This window comes from Citrus sinensis, chromosome 2 (assembly GCF_022201045.2).
Source record: "Citrus sinensis cultivar Valencia sweet orange chromosome 2, DVS_A1.0, whole genome shotgun sequence".
In the NCBI taxonomy this organism is placed as follows: domain Eukaryota; kingdom Viridiplantae; phylum Streptophyta; class Magnoliopsida; order Sapindales; family Rutaceae; genus Citrus; species Citrus sinensis.
This window is the reverse complement of record NC_068557.1, coordinates 21919275-21942236: the sequence shown is the minus strand read 5'-3', so window position 1 is coordinate 21942236 and position 22962 is coordinate 21919275. Positions and strand designations below refer to the sequence as shown.

The following is a 22962-nucleotide window of genomic DNA, read 5'->3' as shown; positions in this document are numbered from 1 at the left end:
CAGTTGTGGGTAGCTTGATGTATGCTCAAGTCTGTACTCGCCCTGATATTACTTTTCCAGTGGGAGTACTTGGAAGGCTGCAAAGAAAGTACTTAGATATTTGTAAGCCACTAAAGATTTTGTATTGACATATCAGCAATCTGACTATTTGAATATAGTTGGATATTCTGATGCTGATTTCGCAGGGTGCTTGGAAGACAAGAAATCCACATCTAGTTACATCTCTATAATGGCATGAGGAGCTATATCATGGAAAAGTGCCAAGCAAACACTCATAGCTTCTTCAACAATGGAAGCAGAATATATAGCATGTTTTGAGGCTACACGTCAAGTTTTATGGATGCAGAATTTTATCACAAGGCTAGATTGCATATTGGCCGTACCGAGGCCATTAAAAATATACTATGATAATTCTGCGGCTGTTTCTTTTTCTAACAATACAGGGAGTTCCTCACGTTCCAAGCACATTGATATTAAATACTTATTTGTGAGAGAGAAAATTGCTCTATCTTGTGTATCAGTAGAGTATATCCTTACAGAACTCATGTTAACTGATCCACTTACTAAAGCTTTAGCTCCAAAAGTATTTAGGGAGCATGTGACGCATATGGGATTATTAGAATCCACTTATATACGCTGAGTCAGTGGGAGTTCTGGTTTGTATTATGAGTTGCAACTTAGATGAGATTATGTATTACTCATTTTGTTATCATGCATGCATGTTGTTATGTGATATTGATATGCCATATATTGTGTACACATTTGGTTGCGTATGGCATTATGTATATAATGAGGATATTATGGTCCGAGACATTTTGTTCAGTCTCAATATGGACACTACAGACTGAAACATTATGGCTTAGCTTCAGTGTGATTTCTTGAGACATTTTGATTTAGTCTCATTATAATTATAAGCAAGCACGACTTCCTTGATACATCTTGGTATTAGTCTCATTATAATTAAAAGGGAAGCTCGCTTCTCAAGACATTTTGCTGGTCTCATTATGGCTATAAAGAAGCGATGGTCTAGGAGACATATTGTTTTCGTCTCATTTTGCTAGACATGTGGACTTTGTGAAAATGAGCATGTTGATCACATTGTCATGTTATTTCCATAATTATACTTGTATACTACTACATAGTCACGTGTTTATAGGTATCTTGTTATGTGGAGCATCCTGTTGGTGCACATATGACTTGATATTTATGGCACATTTTGGACTTATTTATGTTTTGGGTGATTGCTTGCATTTGACCTTTTGTTATAGTCACATATTGATTAATTCGGTTGTTTTTAAAATATTATTTTATTTTACATTTATCATTGGAGTGATTTCTGCCGTCCAAGTGGGAGATTATTAGATTTATTTCTCATATTTTGTGGACCGGCATAAATCGTTCTAATTGTTTTTTATATTTTACCGAATTAATACGTGTACGTTGATTGTGATAATTGTGCAGATTGGTTCGACCTGTACGTTGATTGGCTGAAGCTTTAGAGATGGGGTTTACTAACAATGACTCCATTCCGGTCTTTGGATTATATGATTTCACCTTGGCAAAACCTGGATCAATAACATACTTAATTCCATCTATTGTCAATGAAGTTTCAGCAATATTTGTCGCAAGAACAACTTTCCGAGCCCCCTCTGGTGTAGGTTCAAATATTTTTGCTTGAAGCTCAGTTGGTAGGTTTGCATAAATGGGGCAGATAATCAATTCAGCTATTTTGGTTCCCAAGCCTCTCGTCCTCTGCTTCAAAATCTCCTCCGCTGTTTCAATTTCATCCTGACCAGTGAGGAAGACCAGAATATCTCCAATAGGCTCATTTACATGGATCTGTAGCGCGGTGACAATAGCTGCTTCTATATAATCAGCTTCTGGCACTTTCGCATAAAAAAGTTCAACAGGATATCTCCTCCCTGGAATTTTGAAAATTGCTGCTGAACCAAAGTAATCGCTGAACTTCTCTGCATCAAGTGTTGCACTTGAGATAAGCAACTTGAGATCTGGTCGGTAGTTGATTAAATCCTTTAGTAGTCCAAACAAAATATCAGTTGACAAGGTTCTTTCATGAGCCTCGTCCACTATCAACACGCTGTAGCTCTCTAGACTTGGTTCAATTACAATCTCTCGCAATAGCATACCATCCGTCATGTACTTCAAAACAGTCTTATCTGAAGTACAATCTTCGAAACGAATGGAATATGCCCAAGCTTGACACCCATTTCCTGAGAAACTCGAGCAGCAACACTCATGGCGGCAACCCGCCGCAGCTGAGTGCATCCAATCTTTCCCTGCTCGGTGTAACCAGCCTCATAAAGATATTGGGGTATCTGTGTAGTCTTCCCAGAACCTGTTTCTCCGACTATAACAAGGACCGGATATTCACTAACAGCTTGAAGCAGTTCCTCCCGAAATGGATAGATAGGTAAAGTTTTTCTCTCCTCCTGAAGCATCTCTAAGGCTGATTTTACCGCGGACTTGTCAGGTAACTCGCTGTCAAACTCATCAAAATTGCACCATCAAACACAGATTCCCTAAAAAAGTCAACAATCTTGTCCTCAATCTCAAACACATATTGATAATCATCAGATTGCTGCTTTTTATTTTTTGAACCGTATTTCAAGTCTGCCTTTGTCCTTTGTTGTTTCTCCCAGGCAATCAAATGGGTTCATTTTGTCCACATCACTCTCGTGACTACAGCGCTGCAAACCCTCCTGACCAACCAGGTCTAATATTTTCTTCTCGTAATCCAATTCACAAAGCTCTGCGCCAGTAAGCTTCTGACCTTCAAACAGGTTTTCCTTATCCTTTATACGATCTTTGATTTCCTCCAGTTTCTTTTGCGCCCTTTTTGGCAAGTATTTTTGTCTCGAAACTTCTCTTAAATTTTCAATTCCATCATCTTTTCTTGATCTCTGAATTGCGTCATATTCCTCTTTCCACGTCAACTTGGGCCCTGTTAATTTCCGTGTTGCTGCGACATCGCGTTCTCTGATACGTCGTTCTAATTCCTCCTTTCCTCTTTGATCCCGCAATCTTTCTTCCTCTGAATCCGAACCATCATCCTCCTCCTCTCGGGGAATCCGTCTCCTAACCACTCGTCTCTCTTCTTCCACACTTGCAATCCCCTCATCATCATCATCTTCACTTCCTATCCTCTTTCTAAACCGTTTCTTATTAGTACTAGCAGTGATCCTGATAACATCGTCATCAGCATCATAATGAGCGGCGTCCAAAATAGTGTTAGTCTTTGATTCTTCACCAAAAGAGCAGCTCCAGTTTCCTGTTTCTGATAAAGATTTGAACCAGATTCTTTACGGGGAACTCTAGCAAAAATTTCTTGAGCAAATGCACGTGTTTCAGTTGTTGAAGAAAATTCAAATTCCTGAAGCTTGGTTTCCAAGTCAGCCGAGGACAATGCTTGCTTGGATAGTCCAATAACATATTGGACGACGGCGGGCTGAGAATATCCGAGCAGTGATATTAACTTATCGGATACCCACGTCTTCAGATTATCCTCACTATCCATTGACATCGGACGTTCAGAAATTATTGCAGAAAATCAAACTGGAAACAAGTAAACATAAGCAAATAGAAGACGTACATGTATTAGAGAGTAGAGCACTGAGATTATCTGTAATTCTGTCTCTCTAACTCTCTCACTCTACCGTTTGTAATTGTCACACAAAGATCGCACAGAAACACCCTTTATATAGGCTTATAATCCAAAACCCAAAAGGAACCCTAATCCTTAAACAACACGAAAATCGGAGATGACAGCTTCTGTTGTCTTACGCGCCTTTTACCATTCTAACGACATGCCGTGCATTCACACAAAAACGACATGTCATACATATTCCTATCGAATATACTGAATTTTCTTTTTCCCTTTGGCTTCGTATCATATTATTATAAATATAAAGTAAGTGCTCATTCTTTCTGAGTATCTTCCTGGGATCTATATACGTAGTATAGAGTAAAGAGAGGTTAAAAAAGCAAACGTACTCATAAACTATTTATATATATGGTCGCTAGTGGCACGACGACAATATCGGGAAGAAAACTAATATCATGAAGCTCTAGTATTTGTTTTATCTGTGTTATCCCATAAAGTTTAGGACAGATGAAGTCAAGGTTTCTAATGATTGATATTTCCAAAGTATATAATTAATCATGATGAGCAGCAATATTTCGTCCGATTTCATCTAAAGATCGATTGCAAATCATGCATTGTAAAATTATTTTTAACAGTCTTGAAAACTATTGCTCTCAAGCCAAAGCAGAAAGTTGTCAACTTTTAATATTTGCCTTAATTTGTGTTATGTGTTGTTGATGCCGAAAAACGATCTCAATAGCTGAATTTGTTTCTTTTGGGGAATTACAACGCGAATTCAAGCTCAAACGCCAATATGACCGCAATTTTATGTACCTGCCAACCAGAAAACATGGTTAGGATACGCCGGTGGGGTTCCGGCGTAGACCCCCCGATGCTTAAGTTAGAAATTGTGTATAAAGAGATAGAAATGAGAGGGAAGAATTGTGAATGAGTTAAAATAAAGGAATTTTCCGATAGAGGAACTAAAAATCTTATAAGGAATGTTAAGGCTTTTAGATAGGTCACTTGTAGAATTTTTGGTTGATTTTGCTAACCCCTTTCTCTGTTGCCCTCTTCAGCTTAAATAGCCCTTGGTCGTGGGTGGTTACCACCTTAACTTTAGCCCACCTTCTTCAGCAGTTGCGAGTGGTTAATAATTGGAGACGGTATAAAAAATCGTGGCATACAACTTCCCTAAAAATTAGGCCACGTTATTTTAACCAATAACTTTTCATGTCAAGCTAATTCCCGGGTTGGACAAATAAATTTTGAGGTCGGATTTCTTTATTTCCAAGTGGGACTGGTGAATTTTCCTGTCGCTCATGTAGGTTCAAAGTTGTATTTGTAAACCATGTCATTCACATAAATCTCAGGTCGTATTTGTAAACCAGGTCGCCAACATAGGCTCTAGGTTGTACTTACGAGGCAGTTCGACACTAATGAGTTCTGAGTATATTAGGGTCGACATATTTTCAAACATTACCAGAAAAATCCAACCCAAACATGTGTATTATTAGTCTCATTCAGTAATGTCTGATGTAATTTTTATGCAAGAAAAATAAAACGAAAGTTAAATCAAAATTAGGGCTATTAACGAAACTATAGATATTGAAGGTTATTTAGTTCTATCTCCGGGTGAAAGCTCATGTAAAGGACAATTTTCGATCACCAGACAACTCCACACATTTCTTAACGAAACCTCAATTGTGAAAAACATAGAAACAGAAATGTAGTTGTAGTACATATGCACAAAATATGAACAACACATAATTAAGTAGACAGATTAAATGGTATCCACCGGGTACCGATCTCAATCACCCGGCAACCACCGCAGCCACTATCGTCACCGTCACCCTCAGCAACTGAGACAACAACCCACCATCTCTCCGACCAGCTCTCCGGCCCCTTCAGGGTCAATTCCAATTTGACCTTTTTCTTCGTCTTTCTTTTCTTCTTCCACAGGCGGGGAATCCACACATGCAAACACAATCATTGATAGGATTGAAAATGCAATCACAATTTGAAAAAGTAGCATAATGCCACCAAAGAAGGTTTTTGAACTCTCATAGTTTCGTAAAGCTACTGCTAATGGCTCCATTCTTTTTTATCTCCTTAGGGCAAAAGAATTGAAGCAAAAACTTCAATTTATGGACCTTATAACAAGTACTGTATTTCATGGGTATATTCCTTGATGCCGTCCTAGGAAACTATATTTATAATTTATATTTTTATAATTTTATTCTAAACTTCATCGTATCTTCGCGGTTTATTAAAAATGTTTAATATATAGTATCTTGATCGCATACAAAATGTTAGCTTCTAATCAAAGTTTTCTGTTTAAAATATATCGAGACCTTAGCCATGAAAGTTTTTGTAACGGCTTTTCCTAGAACATTCATCTCTTATTTATAATGTGATATATTCACCTATAAATATTTTATATGAAATTAAAAATTTAGAATAATGTTTTGAGGCTTAGGTGTTGTAGCTTTAATACAACGTTGCTGTGAAAATAAAATTATTATGGCACTGCACGTACGTACCAGGCACCAGCATCGATCATTTGGAATATTAATTTTGACTTCACATGTTTGGCTTCGAAAAATTTCTGTGTTTCACTTTATAAGCATGTCATTGACAAATGACAATGACGGGCGGACTTATTAAAGGGCTGGCTAGGCTATGTAATCCAATCAAATCCCTGAAGAATTGTTAATTTGCATTCAAAGCTTGTGTACTCTTGAAGTTTTCATTTACATCCGATTATCAGTAGCCTAGATAACTATTAGAGGTAAAACCACTAAAAAAATGTTAATATATATGTAACGTTTCAGCTGAATAGATGGCATTTTGAATTATCCATTATAAGATGATGGATGTAGGAAAAGAAGAGGATGAAATCTGAATTGTATTATAATAGGCTTGATCTAGGATACTTGCCTGCAGTATATTTTTTTATTATAACATACATATTAGTGCTAAAAAATGATGTCCAAACACTCCCAAGCTTACCGAAAAGTAATTAGTTATCAATTTTTGCACTTACTACAGGTGTTTTCAAAGGGGAATAACACTTAATATTTGGTCGCATAATTTTTTCGCCACTTGGGTTATTTATAAATTTTAATATCTTATTTTGCCAATTTTGTTAAAAGGTTAATGAAAAAAGAATATTTTGGTATTCGGTAAACCATGGCAAAACGAGCAAGCCTTTATTAAATAAAAGAAAGAGAGTACAACGAATAAGATTGGACAAAATGAACCTTACTTCTTAAATACATGTTAAGTAAGGTCCAATAAAAAGCAATCATCAAAAGCTAAATTAAAAAAAGATCATGCAAAAACAAGTCAAAACCAGTAAATCTTCATTATAGGGGCTGCAAAACAAATAAAAAATCAAATTCGAATCGAACCATAAACAAATTGGGTAAAAATTCTGTTAATTTGGATTCGATTCACTTATTAAACGAATATTTAGTTAATTTTATTTAATTCGCTTAGTAGAATTAATAAATGAATCGAATCTAGATTCGTTTACTATTTATTTATATTATAACGAATTGAGTTGAATCTGAATTCGTTTACAAAAATATAATTAAGAAACAAAAATTAAGCAAAATAAAATATAAAAAGACCACAAATTTAACATCTTGCAAAATACAAATTTATTATCATTTATAATTACTATATTAGCCTTCAAATATAAAATTCTTTCATACATATTTAAGGATAAATAAGTAATTTAATTAAACAAATAAAAAATGAAATTCAAACTCATGTGTCATATTTGATTCATTTATGACTCATTTATTAAATGAATTCTAAACGAATAAGCGAATCAATATCCTCAAGCCTTGATTCGATTCGTTTAATTTGCAAATTCACCAATTTATTAAACGAATTAATTTTTTCAAATTCAAACCCATTTAATTCACATAAAATAGAATCGAATAAACGAATTCTAATCTGGATTGCCACCCCTCCAACAAAAATGAATTAAAATTGCTCTCAAAAATCATCTGCCAACATAATGAAGAAAGAATGATTTTTATGAGTAAATATGACATTTTAACATATACGTTGATATAAAATTAAATATAATAAAAAAAGTCACATTTACATTTCAAAATGTTCTTTTTTGGTTTACAATTTAACTTGAAGGACAATGAAAAATAAATAAATAAATAAAAGAATAAGAATCTTGAGGGTTGGACAGGAAGTGCTTCATTTGAATGATAAAGTTTAATTCAAAGCGAGAATATTTATTAAGATAAATAATTACAGCACACGTTATAATCTATCAAAGTTTCTATAGTGGAAATTAAGCACAAAACCAGAATCTTTAGGCATAGTACACGTACCAATCATTCATCAATCATCCACGTACATTTTCTAGCTAATGAGCTCCTAGAATATGAATCAGAATTTATATATAAGTAGAAAGGAAGCCATGCAAGGTTGGGTGGATGGTGGGTCTTCAATCACCTCCGCAACCACCACAGCCACCGCCATCGCTGCCACCTCCTCCACAGCCGCAACAACCTACCGCCTCTCCGGCCGCTCCCATGTCAATCTCAACTTGGCGTTTTTCCTTTTCCTCATTCTTATTTTCTTCTTCTCCTTGAGGAGGAGGAGGATCCACACATGCAAAAGCTATCATTGATAGGATTGAAATTGCTATCAAAACTTGGCAAAGTAGCACTGCGCCACCAAAAAAACTGTTGAAACTTTCGTTCTGTAAATTTACTACTAATTGTTCCATTTTCCTTTTTTCCTTAAGTTAAAAATATTGAACAACTTCAATTTATAGGCCTGATAAGTACTGCATGTACTTATTAATTTGATGCCGTCCTAGGAAAATATATTATATTTATATGAATTAGCTTGAAGCTTCTTTCTATCTTCGCGACTTGTTTAACATCAAATATTTTAGCAATATCGCAGCTTATTATAGTCAATGTTTTTGTTTTGTTTACTTAACGTATATCCATCGATATCATATCATACAGATATAATCACGTACGATAGATTGTGCAAGGGTATTAATTTCCAAGAAGATTCATCAGATTTTGAAATATTATATAATGTCAAAAAAGTGAGCGGCGAGCACCGCTCACATAGAAGACTGGCGCCGCACCGCAAAGGAAAGAGAAAAAAAAAAATTATTATTTTAATTGAAAAAAGAGAAGGAACTAAAGCTATAAACAGAGGGCTTCATTTCCCTCCTCTGCATCCAGTTATTCTTTTCTTCTTCAATTCTATTTTGAGAAGAGAAAAGAATAGTGAGAGTTGAATGACTAGTGAGTGAGAGATTGAGTGTATTGGGGTTCTGGGTAGTGAGTTAAAATAATATAATCCTTGTAATCCTCATTTTATTAGTGAAATATTTTCATTTTGTCTTCACCCATGAATATAAGTTAAAAGTCAAACCACGTAAATTTTAGTGTCCCTATGTGATTCTGTTGTCTCATTATTTCTCAATTTTACTTTAGTTGCGTGTTTACTTCACAATCAATTTTTCAACATATAATTCAATATTATATAATTCTTGAGAGTTAGCTTTAAATTAGATTTAGGATTGAGGTATTGTGGTTTTGATTAATTCGTGGATGCCGTGGAGTGGAATTGACAGTTATGTACCAAGTATATATTAGGAGAAGAATAATCATTAGTTGTCAAATTAACAATTCTATGTAGCTTAATTTGCAGTTAAATTTTATTAAAAATTTTATAGCGACTTTTCCCAGAAGATACAATAGAATTAACATTCCTTGTGAAAGGCCGTGTAGTTGATTACTCCTGAAGACTTTGGAAGTCATAGTGACCAGAATAAGAACATACTTGGTCTACATATGTTACTAATTATTATCATGCGGGTTATGTGTACGCAAGTTCACTATATCCCTTGATTAGGGGATATTTTTATATGTTCTCCAATAATTTGAAAAACGAGAGTGGGTATAATTCAACTTATAAGAATGAAGAGAGATTTATGTTAGAGTACTTACAAGGAATGACGCTGGGTTGAAGAATTTTATTGAAAAAAGTGGGGAAAAAAAAGCAAAGAAAACAATTGTATCTGTTGGCTTGTTGCAGACCAGTTCCTCTTATTGATAAAAAATTATGCATGTCGTGCATATACCATCTCAGCATGGTAGGTGGTATGCCTAGATAATCATGCTTCGTGAGAAGAATTTGTGTAGGACTATCTCACTACTTTAGTGAGGCAGCGAGACAGCTCAATATTGTTCTGCCATGTGAGAGCCTATGAGATCAGTAGTAGGTTCTACAATGAAACCAACTAAATTTGTTATTAAAATATTAGTATGGAACCTACAATGAGACTCATACTCTACCACATGATAAGACACCGTTAGACTATCCATTATACCATTATACAGTCCATTATTGAGTTGATGGGATTACTCATTACTCCAAACAAGTTTTTTTTTTTTTGATGCTTTGCTAGTTGGCAGAGCAATCAATGAGGCCCGTCCTCACATTTGTTTTTTATTTAAAATTTGGTGGGTACCACGTTAATAAATGTAACCACAACTGGTCTCAATAACCTACCGAATGACAAAGCATAATTAACTAGGCATGCACAATTTGACGAACGAATTCCATAGATATATATTTTAATTTGATTAGCATGGATTTTGACGTTATTTCTTTTGGTTTTAGTATCTCAGGTACCAAAGTTGGACTGCTTGTGAACTATGATGTCATGTTATGTAATGTTAATACAATAAAGATGCATTTAGTACGTAGGATCAGTGGCAGACTCAGAAATTAAAATGAGGGGGGGTTTAGTTCAAAATTTTTTATTTAACTTAGATTTTTTTAATATCCACTTAAATATATTTTAAGTCTTATAAACTCAAATTTTATTATTTTATTTTAAATTTTAAATAATAATAGTAATAAATTATTTATTTAAATACGTGAAAATATCATTTTTCGAAGTAGTTTACACAAAATATTTAAAAAAATAAAATAATGTGGCTATTGGGATTTGAACCAAAATTTTAAAATCATCAAATAATACTCTTACCGTTGAACTACAAGGCTTTTAATATATAAAAATATGTCTAAATTTTATTTATATAATTTTTTCAGAAGGGACTTGGAGTATATTTTAAAAAAAAATTAATGGCCCTGGGGGGCTGAAGCTCCTCTTGGGCCTTAATTGGGTCCGCCCATGCGTAGGATAGGATATGATAGGATGTGATATAATAATTTGAGATGAGATAAGATATAATTATATTTAAATATTAACTTGTGTTTGATGTAGTTCATAATTAATTTAGATTGGGTTATATTAATACTATCTCATGTACCATATGATTAGATAGGAATTTATGTGTAAATTGACGTTAAATATGATTGAAAAATAAACAAAATTTACTAAATGCTTGGGTTTTGGTTTTAATTTAATTATAAGGTTTATAAATATTATTTTCCTAATAATAAATTTAGAAGTCTAAATTTAAATTATGTTATTACTTAGAATAATACTAATCCTCCCACCTCACTAGGGATAAGAGTTCATGTAATGTATGGAAAGTAAAACAAATGAAATATATATATATATATATATATATATATATATATATATATATATATATATATATATATATATATATCAATAAACAAATGAATTATAAAATATTTATATTAATTCTTAAATTTAAAATTTGATATAATAAATAATGGGAGAGAAAATATGAAAGAATTTTAAGCAAGAGAAATACTGCTTAAAAAGAAAGGAATTATTTTCTACTTTTTAGGGCAATAAAATGTTATTCTCTTTTATCCCATTAAAACAACATGGGATAAGCCCCCTAGGATATAAAATTTCATTATTTTCAGGATTAATAGATGAGCTCAAACGGTATCATCCTTACATTACTTTTTGCAACAAACACTATATAGATTTATATTCTAGGAAAATAGGCCAACCCCCACCCTCCTTAACAGCTTCCAAACAACACATAAGTAAAGTTCATGGAGCGAGCTTTGTTTATAATTATATGTGTGTTAGAACATTGTATTGTATATTTAATTACCAATAGTGTTTGAACCATACATATATTCTCAATGTAACAAATGATTTCTTCTAGTTTGGAGAATGAGTTCAACTAATAGTCGGTGCATACCACTCAACCAACAAGTGATTTGCCTAGCTCTTTACTCTGTAGTAGTATTCTTTGTTTGTTTCTTGATTATCTTTTGCTTGATGCGGCTGCTTTTAGCTTTCTTAATTTACCATCTGCATTTGTTTTTATGCTTTTCTTGTTTTCTTAGTACACACTTAGATACCAACCGTTGTTTATGAACCATCAAGTACATATAATCCATATCTGACAGCAGAGGACTGAGTCAAATTCACTGATTCCTCATTGTTTACATGGTGTGTAGGAGATGTCAAAATATCGTTGCCGTTTCCTCGTAGTTTACCTACATTGATTCTTAATCTCTACATTTTATGCGAGAGTTGGAGCTTTCGTCAAGCCATTTTCACTCTGCCCGTATCAAAGTGGCTAGGCACAAGAAAGAACGCAATAGCACCCCCGGTTAAATTTACGACAATGAATAAGATCCTTAAATTTGTAATTGGTAAAATGGGGATATTTTACCCTGACAGCTTTACAGCAATAAATATACCTGAGCTTCTGTGGATCAACCTTATGGAACCGTCTGTCTAAGAAAACTAAGTTTACAAGAAGCTCTCTGCAAAACCCTTTTTCTGGTGTCTAAAATGGACTTAAGCTTTAGGCCTTTAGTCATATTCCACTACATGCATTCAACCTCTAGTCACCATGTTTGTGGCTCTTATCCTCCGCAGAACCACGTTGCTACGTGTTGTAAAGTACTCTGAATTCACCAATTGCCTCGGAAACCAAAAGGAGCAAATAACTTGCGTAATGAAGTAGGGTCTTCAAGTACAAGAAAACTTGCAGCAACTATAACGTAGCAAAAAACGAGCATTAGTCCTTTGAAGTAATTAGAATTTTCCTCCTGCAAATTTAACACAACAAATATGTGAATACTATCAGAGTAATTTCAAGCTAGTGTTTCTAACAGAAGAAAAGGTTTCAAGGTCAATCCACAGGTAATTCATAGATAAAAGCAACATTCAGGAGTTGCATGATTGAAATATTTATGCTGGTATTCAATTTTCCTTGTTTCATGGAAGTAAAAATTTCAGTGTGCGAACCTGCGGTATGAAGGCTACCACTCAGACAGTTATCATAAGTGTGGCTGTCTCAAAAAGTTGAAGATTTAAGTCTATAGGGCGTCCCATGATCCGCCCAATAACAATAGAAAAGGGAACCTAGTATCATAACAACAATAATTTCAGAGTCAAGAGATCAAGAATAAAAAGGATGAGAAGTAACAGAACGGAGTAGCTATCTAATGCTTGGTCCTTATCCCAAACATGGCTATCTGTGTTGATGAACCTATTGCCACCCCAAGGATAGGTCCTGCACAAGATAAAGTAAATTTTAGAGGCTAGTTAATGAATATTAGTCGTAATATGTCACTAGCAGAACAAGTACTCGGTACTTACAAGCTTGTCTTTCATTGTAAACATAATAGCACCAGCATTACCAACGATTGGGAGTAGGATAATGCTGATAAAAGCCACAGGCATTTTCAACTCCATAGATGCTCCCTGAAAAACGGAACCATATATGCTGTAAGAACATATACGGAAGACATGCCGAATTCATTACACAACAGAATCTGGTGTATATTGACTTGAAAATGGTACCTCGACAGCATCAACAAAATATTCTGAGAGGATGGAGATCCAGTTAGTCAAAATGAATAGCCAAATTATTGATTCCCGTTTTGATATTTCAGGAACTTCATCATTATTTCAGTCCCCTTCAATCTGACTTTCTTCCTGAGTTGACATAAACAAAACAATTTAACAACCATTAAACAAAGTAGACACTGATTGAAGGTTGGCAATATACAGTAAAGAACCTAACTAACCTGATCACACAGTTGCCACTGGCTCTTCAGCTGAAAATATAGATAGGCAGCATAAGCCACGAGCATGGCACAGCTACAAAATCTTGAGAGGGCCAATTTAGACTTCTCAAAATGCAGCTCGGTGTGTGTAGCAAGGAGAACAGCAAGGAACAATAAAGCCATTACTGCCATCAGCAGCAATCCGGAGTTCACTGAAGCAACTGCCTGTCAATAAAATTATTACAGTTTTAGCCTCTCTGTTGACAAACTTATAAATGGATATACGATAAACAAACTTATAAATGGGTATAAGATAAACAATCTTAGTAATGGACATAAAGAGTTAAAGAACAACAAAGAATTTTCCCCTTGGTCTAAGATATCAAATGTGATCAAAATGCTAACAGACCTTACCAAACACTTGCTCCCTCCCTCTTTGCATTCACAAGTGCCCCACAGAAGAAAGCAGAGCCTAGCACCAGCAACTAGTTTGATAAAATAGAATCGAGTAATGATTGTTGAACTACACACATCGTGTCCCTTTTGAATGCATAAATTGATATCATCAATTCTGTTAGATTTCCAAATGGCATTAAGAAGATATTTTATCATTGAGTAATCCCAGTAAACGAATTGATGCTCAAACATATTTTTCACCTAAATTTTTTTGAGAGAAATAAACATAAATGCTTCTTGTGTATTTGGAAGCTTGAATAACAGAGGAGCTTGGTAGGTGGAAGAAATAAAAAGCTCAAGGAAATTATGTCAAACCTAAACTTCATTATTCAAAAGTTTCGATGATTTACAGTAAACTAAAGGGAGAAAAATGAGATCAACACTCAGATTATTGACAATAAAAGTGCCTGTAGGTCCTTTAAAGAAAGCCGGTCGCCTACATCAAATTAAGTGCAAGCTGCAAATTAGGTACTAATGAAATCATTTATCATTTCAATATTGATACAATCAAATGGAAGCATGACCAAATTTTTGTATAGTCCGATCTCGTAATCTAGGGTCTGAAAATTCATATAAATGAAATTTCATATGGAGAATTATACAGATAAAATGCAAGTGAAACTTACTCAGTTGCAAAACCAAGACGCTCAGCCAGAGGAATGATTCCCAATAAGCTCAGAAGAAAAACCCAACCCTGAAAATTCACACAAGGAAATCAAAATCAGCATTAAAAAAAACGCAATCTTCATAAGCTTCATGCACAAACAAACACATTGGCAACAAAAACAAATAGACACTCACATTAGCATCAGAAGTTTTATCGACAACAATAGCTGCAGGGCCAAAAATTATCAGTATGTTTAGTTTTGTAGAGAATACAACAACCTTGATGCTCTCAATGACACCATTACAACTCCTGGTCACATATGCATTTCGACCGCCGCTAACATCTAAACTGCCATTGGACAACTTAAAATGAAGGTTTCTTAACCGCTATTGAACCTAGATTCACTAGGCTCTCGTGTTCCAACTCGAGCAATGCTCTCTCTTCTAATGATTCCATCTACATAACAAAAAACACCCTTTTGTTAAAAATCAAGAAACCTTCAAGATTCGTTGTAAATGAAAGCCAAGAAAACAAACCGCAACTGTGGATTGAATTCGAGCTAACGATGGTTTCTCATCGATGTTGCTTCTGCTATTATCCATTTTATTATAGACCAAAAACTCCATATTACTTCTCGATCATCTACTTCGCAAACATCCCACGTACAAATATTAAACTAATGTTAAATCCCCACATTAATTACGCGCCAGATATTTAAACCCATCAAAGTGGTGCAGCTTGGGAAGCTTCCAACAAAGTGGAAGAAAACTTTTTTGTGTTAAACTATTCGAGTTTGAAAGTCAATGGTTGGATTCTTTTCTCAAGGTGCAATTTCTCATTAATTTCTACTAATAAAGATGATCCCAACAAATGAGCGCTGAACTGTTTTGGCTATCCACAATTAGTTGGGATTCAAGTTGAAATTTTGAACAAATTCGAAATATCACACGTCGATTCAACAATTACAACAAGATCACTTCATTGGAATCCTTCCTTTCTTCAAAGGGAAGGAAAGATTCCGTAAATGTCTTTTCGGATATCCTGAAGTGTATTCCCCAGCCTCATTCATTACAAAATAAGCCAACGAAAAGTACCCAAGCATATTGTTATATTAATCAACAACAGCATATACATACATTACAAAATTCACACTAAACAAGCCCAGCAGTGTGCAGTTAACCCTTCAGCCAACTCTTCAGCCGCTTCAACGAACTTCTGGTGGCAGTTTCGAGTCCAGACGAACGGCCGCTTCGACATCCGTACGTAGGGCGAGGAATGACAATCGGTCGGGTCGGTCAAAAAAATTTAAAGCCTGACCCTAAATGAACCCGACCATTTGTGGAATCGGTTCAACATCGGGTCGGGTCGGACCAAAATTGTTTTCATAATTCAATAATTTGGGCAGCTCAAATTTGTCAATATCTTGTAATTTTATGACCACATTCCAAATTCATTCATGTTACTTTTTAATTTTTGTTCTCTTTCTAGTTACAATACCATGAATATAAAACAAAATAAATGATTTTTTTAATTTAAAATAATTAACAACACAAAGGCAAAATGTACAATACAATTAATTAGAAAATAATTCACAAAACAACCAATTAATATGAATAATTTTTTAAATTCAATTCCACAATCCAACATTAAAAACACACAATGCGATTAAATTAAAAAAACACAATTCAATTCCACAACCATTTCAACCCACACACAAATCAATTCCAAAATCCAACATTAAAAACACATAATGTAATTCCAAAATCATTTTAACCACACACAATCCAATTCAACAACCCAACATAAAAAAAAAAATCATGTCTTATACAAATAAAAACACACAATTCAATTCCACAATCCAAGATAAAAAAAAAAATGTCTTATACAAATAAAAAACCATAATTCAATTCCACAACCAAATATTAAAAAAAAAAAAGAGCTACTCCAATACTTGCTGGCCACTTTCATCTTCATCCACAAATTCCTCTCCAATAAAAATTTCACTTTCAAGATTTTTACCTATTAAAAAAAAGGAAAAAGAAAGTGAGAAAATAATTTAAGTTTTTGAAATTATTACTAAACCAATTATTTTAATATTTTGTACATTATTTATATTCATACCCTCGGAGTTCGCCCATAGCCAATGTTGAGTGCACATAAGCGCTTCCAATGTCGTAGGATGAAGTCTACTATGATGTAGAGTCAAGACCCTACCTCCAGTGCTAGATGCAGATTCAGAGGCAACGATTTTCATGGGAACAACTAAGTTATCCTTGGCCATTTGAGCCAAGATAGGGTATTTGCCTTGGTTCACCTTCCACCAATTCAAAATATCAAAGTCCAGAGTAGATTTGACTAAAAGCTCTTCTAAGTACCTCTTAAGGTCAGACTTCGATACCATGATCTCACTATTTTTGGCTTGCAAATGCTTTAAACTTATATAAAAAAATTTACAGCCAGTTCTTACATTAAAATTAAAGCGAACATCAACTGAAGAAGATTCACCAACAACCGCATCACTCACATTCTCATTCTTGCCTTCATAAAACTTAACCAAATCATTACTTAAATTGTGTACCCTTTGAATCTCATTTGCAGCACCCAACTACAATATAATATTTACAGTAACTACATAAATAATTAATTAACATGAATATATTTACCTAAAATTATAAATTCAATTATAAGTTTAAATGAAAAAAAATAATTAATATTTATGAAATTACCAAAGCTAATGCCGAGCAAAATGTGTGCATTGGTTGGTAGGCAGACGCGGCAGGACGGTGACAATGCGGCTGGTTCATGTCGTGGCGTTGCGTGGCTGATTACGATTGTATATGGAACAGGTTGTAGGCAGCAGGCAAGAGCAAGACAAATGGAGAGTAAAGACAATTCGCGGCTGATTTGATGGTCGTTGGCTGGCTGACGCACTGCGGACGGTGACGATGCTGGTGACGGGACGATGGTTGAGTGGTTGACTTAGGGTTTGTCACTGATCGCTTTTGTGAATTGTGATTCTGTGTAAGTGTATATGGTATGTGATTAACTGAAGAGTGAAGCGTTCTTGTGTGTGTGTGTGATGCAGATGCACTGATCTGTGATGTGTGCGTGTGTGATGTCGTGATGTGCACGTATGTAAAACTGTGTAATTTTTTTTTAAATAAGGTTGGGTAGAATCGGCTTAAGCCTGATCTTGACTTGAAATTTGATCGAGCCTAAAAATTTTGGCTCCAGCCTAAAAATTTTGGCTCGAACCCGATCTGAAATCATAATATTCGAGTCAAAGCTCAAAAAATTAGGATCGTGTCAATTGGGCAAAAAATAGGGTCAGATCAAATTGCCAAGACAAGGCGAGTAACGTCTTATCCTTCCATCATGTGGATATATTTTGATATTTCCGAGATGAAAAAGATCTGACTCTTCTGTCCCCTCTTATTGCTCAGCTGAAACCGTAAGTCCGTAACCCAAACTCTTAAAAATTAAATTGATGCTTGATCTGCTACTCTGTTCTCAGATTGATCTTAAGCTGAAAATTGAATGGATTCTACGTCTATGCGGTGTCGTTTCGGATGATGATTAAACTTGCGGTGTAATTAGTAAGTGAAACGGGCTAATGTGCACGAAGCCCAGGTAAAATGCATACAAGCCCCTAATCGTCCCTGCGGCTGCTATATGTATATTAAACGCAGCGTTTTGATTGTAAAAAAAGTATAAAACCTGCAGTGCCACTCGGAGAATCGTAGTAGCTTTGAAGGAAATGAGAACAAAAACGCGCGGTGGCAGGGCCCGAGTCCCTAAATTCGCTTCACCGAGTTGAATTTCAACAAGTCAGTCACTTCGTTTATTCAATCACGATTCACGAACATGAATTGGTATTTTCTCTCTGTCTCTTCATTTTTCTCTGTTTGCTTCTCGAGAGCTTTTCCTTCTGCCTAGTTAACCATTTCTTTTTTTGAACAAAACGGTTAAGTAAAGATGCTCGCTTGCAACTGCTCATGCAAATGTGACCTTTTTTTAATGATTTAATATGATGATTTTCTTTCCGTGATTATTCTCTTTCGTTACTGTTTGAAAAATGTGTGTGTGTGTGAGAGAGATTTCCAAAGATCAGAGGAAGTCTCTAAAGTGATAAATTGCTTTTTGAAAACAAAATAATACGTGATGATATTATATTTTAATTTTAACTTTTAATTAAGAAACTTTTGACGTGACAACTTCTGAAAATTTTAGTTGGATCTTTAAAAAGGATGAAGCAAATGGAGAAACATTAAGCAAAATGAATGGCGATGTATATATGGCTTCTGCATATAATGATGATGAGATTGGTATTCACATAGAAAATCATAGTGGTTCAGGCCGGAGTGGAGATTTTATGGATGTTGATTTGTTGGAGGAAGAGCCTTGTATTAAGTGTAATAGATGTGATGAGAACCTGTTGGTTTGTAGTCAATCTGGATGCCCAATTTCTGTGCATGAAAACTGCCTGAGCTGTGGAGTTAAATTTGATGATGTGGGAAACATTTACTGCCCCTATTGTTGGTATAAATGTGAATTGATGAGGACAAAGGAGTTGAGGAAGAAGGCTATGGAAACAAAGAAACAGTTGGCATGTTTTTATTGATTCTAAAAGTTTTAGTGGTGATAAAAAGGAGAATTGTAGAACAGATAAAGGAAATGAGCTGAATATGTCATCTCTTCATCGAGAGAGAAATTACGGTTATGGTGGTTGTGAGGATCGAATGGATGATGTTCGAGTTGAGAATCTAATTTTGGAAGTGGAGGGAGAGCTAGAGAATGATGGGGACAATGCAAATGCAGCTGATTCCTGTGACAGATTTAAGAGGGCGCTTGGAAATCAGAGTGACCCTCTAGCTGTTCATTCTCATCCTGGAGACAAGATAAATAATAGTTGAGAGAAAACACCTGGGATTGTAATACTTGTGAATTATACTAGTAACGAAAGGCCCAATGAGGAAAATGTCTGTGAAACAGATGAGCTTGAACTTTTAGAAGATGGAGAAACGATACCAGTGGAAGATTTAGGACACGTCGATGACAGTAGACATGAGAAGATTGTTGAAAACCAACTGCAAGAAGAGCCTTACACTGCTTGTTCTGTTGGAGAAGAAAATATTGTGGATATTTTACTTAATTTATGGAAAGGGGATATACCTGACACTGAAAAATTGAAGGAAGAAAAGCGAGAATAAGAAGAGAATGTAGACCCCAGAACTTTGAGAACTGAAATGTCTGATTCTGATATAGAGCCAATGTTGATGTGCCTGAGGTGTGTTGCATGAAGTAGTAAGAAGGCACAATCTCGGGGTTGTTGATTCACCAAAAAAGTTGCCCTCATCAAAAGATGCGCCTGAGGTGTGTTGCATGAAGTAGTAAGAAGGCACATAGGAGATTACATTGGACAGCTGAAGAAGAAGAAATGGGGAAGGTATGGATTCATGGTCATTACAACTGTTGCTTTCAATCAAAATCACTGTGCTTGTGTTTCCAAATAATGTCATTTGGTTTTGATATCTACTGTAAATCATGATACTGATTTCACCTAATGAAATATTTGAATCTGTATGAAATTGACAATTGATTCAATTTTATTTAACGCATTGGTGAAATTATTCTGTCTCTGACAGGGTTTTCCACCTTTACCTAATATTGTTTGATTCCTTAAAATCTTTCTTACATTTCAATTCGGGAGCTCATTTCTAGAATTTAGAAACTTTGCCTTCACAACTGCTTTGAAATTGAATTATGAGTGTATATATATATATATATATATAATGCATCTCATGTTGGACATTGTTTTCATGTTTTTATATGCAAATAAGAGTAAGAGCTAGATTCTAAAAAGCTAAATTGTTGTTGTGATTCAGTCTTAAATATTCAAGATGGAGTAGTGTGTTGATTTAATTTGCGGCTTGTTGATATCTACTCTTATATTGCAGGAAGGAGTGGACAAGTTTTCAACTAAAATAATTAAAAATCTTTCTTGGAAGAAAGTTTTGGAATTTGGTTGTCGTGTTTTTGATCCTACTTGTACTCCATCTGATCTCAAGGATAAACGGAGGAACATTACGGCCAAAAAGTCCTCAGCAATCAGCAGAAGGTAATTTGGTCATGTATGACTCAAGATGTAGAAGCTAGTCTTTTAAAATCCTTAGAAGTTCAAATATGCGCTGTGCTTACAAGTACATTCATAAATACATCTCTTTCTCTCAGCTATGTGGAAACTATTGCTTCTGAAATGGTTGGGTTGTCTAGGTTGATCAAAAGAAACTCTGAGATGTAAATTTCTATAATGCGTTCAGCAAGTTTTAGTTATTTAAACTTCTTTTGTTTTTCGTGTTATTTAGACTGCTTCTGCCGTCACTATTTCTGTATACAGCAGCTTGTTTACTAAAGTATTCCATTTACCCTTGTTTGTGGATCAAGACCTGAGTTTCCTGTATATCAGACTATTTGTGTGATTATTCAATGCTATTAGTGTACGTACCCAAGAGCCCTTTCCGTCACCCAGTCGGATGGCTTAATTAAAATAATCGAATTCTCCAAATTGCAACCATATAGCCGCATTTTTGTGTTTTAATACTCACATAATGAAGCCTTTTTTATGACGTTTAAAGATTTTTTTTTTCTCCTATTGTCTCTGATTATCATCAGCTCGTTCTCTCTAAGATTATGTGCAAATTTCTAGTACTGTCGTGTGCAAATGCTTAGCAGAGCCTGACCAGCAGTATTTTGTTTCATTTTATAGACATTCCAGCGCTCCTAAAACCATCAAGGAAAGGGAAATAATGTGCAGCGCCAGTTGGATCTTCTTTCAGTATTCTTTGAATTGTTTTGCCAGCGGGCCCAAGGAATGGAAATTGCTGTGTTGCACATGGCACATGCTGGGTACTAACAAAGAAAACAGAGCAATTTTGGTGGGTTGAATAGTCTACCGGAGCAAAGATTTGAGTTCACATTGTAGCTAGGGAAAATGAATTTAACAAAAATATTTATGAAGTAAAGTGCATTTTCTTTTCTCTGACTTGGATGTTCAATGTCCCAATGTTGATTTTTCTTCCCTCTCGGTATTTTTGACTCTCTAGTATGTAAGAAAGTCATCAACCAAAATGATGAAAAAGGTAATTATAAGTTTATTATATATAGTGATGCATTTCTGCATTCCGATTTCTGCATGCTGCATTACCTCTTGAACTGTAATCTCTATATTAGAGGTCTGATGTTAGCCGTAATCAAATAAAATTTGAAAGTAAGAGACTCATTTCACTTATTTGGCATATATCTGAACATTTTTGTAGTACAGCAGAATGTTGAGGTGCCACAGAAATGCCTGTGTCTGTGCTTTGATTGTAGCCTGTATAATCTATTGATAGAAGCAAGAATTCCCGAATCTGGGGCAATTCAAGGCGCAAATCTTTACAGCTTCATTTTTCAGATTCATGTGATGCAGTATGCTTCCATGTTTGTTTTTTTTTTTGGTCTTTCAATGTTAATTTTGTTTCGGTCTTTGGACTCTCAATGACAGAAAGTTCAATCCGGCAGACTATGACGGAACGTTTAATCCAGCGGAGCCTCAGGCCGATTCCTATTCCTAATAGGCTGAACTCCCCTGTACCAGATCCTGGGCATGATGAACAAAGTTAAAAACCAGCAAGTGAATGTTATTAAGTCATGAAGTATATGCTTTCATTTCGACAATGTCTTCTTGCTTCTTCACAATCTCATTTTTGTTCAATTAAACAAATTACAAACAAATGCTTGTTACTAGCTATGATGCCCCATCTCTGCCCACCCCTCACCTTGCAATTTCAACCATTTTAATTTATTGTATCAATTTTAACATACATGCATACATACATATATATATATAGGACAGTGATCCAATCTGGAGTCACGGATTGGATCATTGTCCGGGAATCCACCAGGGGCGGTGGTGGCTTTTTCTTTTTTTTTATTTGTTGGCTGCACATGGTGAAATCCAAAGGCCACTAGGCTTTGTCCTGGAAACTGTTCCAATCCGGGAGTAACCTGATTGCTGGCAACGGAGATTTAGATTTCATAATCAATAAATACGCTTTGTAAGAGGGACCAAATATGTATGTAAAGAGTTAATTTTTACTCATTCACATAAAATAACTCGAGATCTCCTCTTTAATTCATCTTATTTGATTGCAATACGTTGATTAAACATTAAAGGCTGAAAATCAATAAATGGATTGTGGGCAAAGTTTGTATATTTGGAGTCGGAACTTGAGTAATTGTTTGCTTTACAGAGGGCAGGCAGTGATGGAGAAGA

At 35.0% G+C, this 22962-nt stretch overlaps 2 protein-coding genes and 1 pseudogene across 3 annotated transcripts; 1 reads left to right on the top strand and 2 right to left on the bottom strand.

Annotated features, from left to right (window-relative positions):
- Window positions 1–216: 216 nt before the first annotated feature.
- LOC102623601 (pre-mRNA-splicing factor ATP-dependent RNA helicase DEAH1-like) lies at window positions 217–8261 on the bottom strand (annotated as a pseudogene).
- A 3731-nt stretch (window positions 8262–11992) lies between these two features.
- On the bottom strand, window positions 11993–17049 carry LOC102623894 (vacuolar cation/proton exchanger 2-like). Its single transcript, XM_052434965.1, has 9 exons — window positions 16858–17049; window positions 14843–15034; window positions 14668–14735; window positions 14000–14156; window positions 13607–13810; window positions 13380–13514; window positions 13176–13280; window positions 12822–13089; window positions 11993–12622 (listed from the first exon to the last, which is right to left on the bottom strand). Exons 1-6 carry the CDS (start codon window positions 17047–17049, stop codon window positions 13488–13490), a joined length of 840 nt encoding a protein of 279 aa, XP_052290925.1. The 3' UTR covers window positions 11993–12622; window positions 12822–13089; window positions 13176–13280; window positions 13380–13487.
- A 1352-nt stretch (window positions 17050–18401) lies between these two features.
- On the top strand, window positions 18402–22468 carry LOC102624735 (uncharacterized). 2 transcript variants are annotated; one of them, XM_006469331.4, is made up of 5 exons: window positions 18402–18520; window positions 18895–20094; window positions 20606–20766; window positions 21415–21583; window positions 22192–22468. In XM_006469331.4, exons 2-5 carry the CDS (start codon window positions 20086–20088, stop codon window positions 22213–22215), a joined length of 363 nt encoding a protein of 120 aa, XP_006469394.2. In that variant the 5' UTR covers window positions 18402–18520; window positions 18895–20085; the 3' UTR covers window positions 22216–22468. The 2 variants fall into 2 exon arrangements, 1 of the variants encoding a protein (XP_006469394.2); XR_008051237.1 differs by lacking the exon at window positions 22192–22468 and having other exon boundaries at window positions 18879–20094; window positions 21415–21807.
- Window positions 22469–22962: the final 494 nt, after the last annotated feature.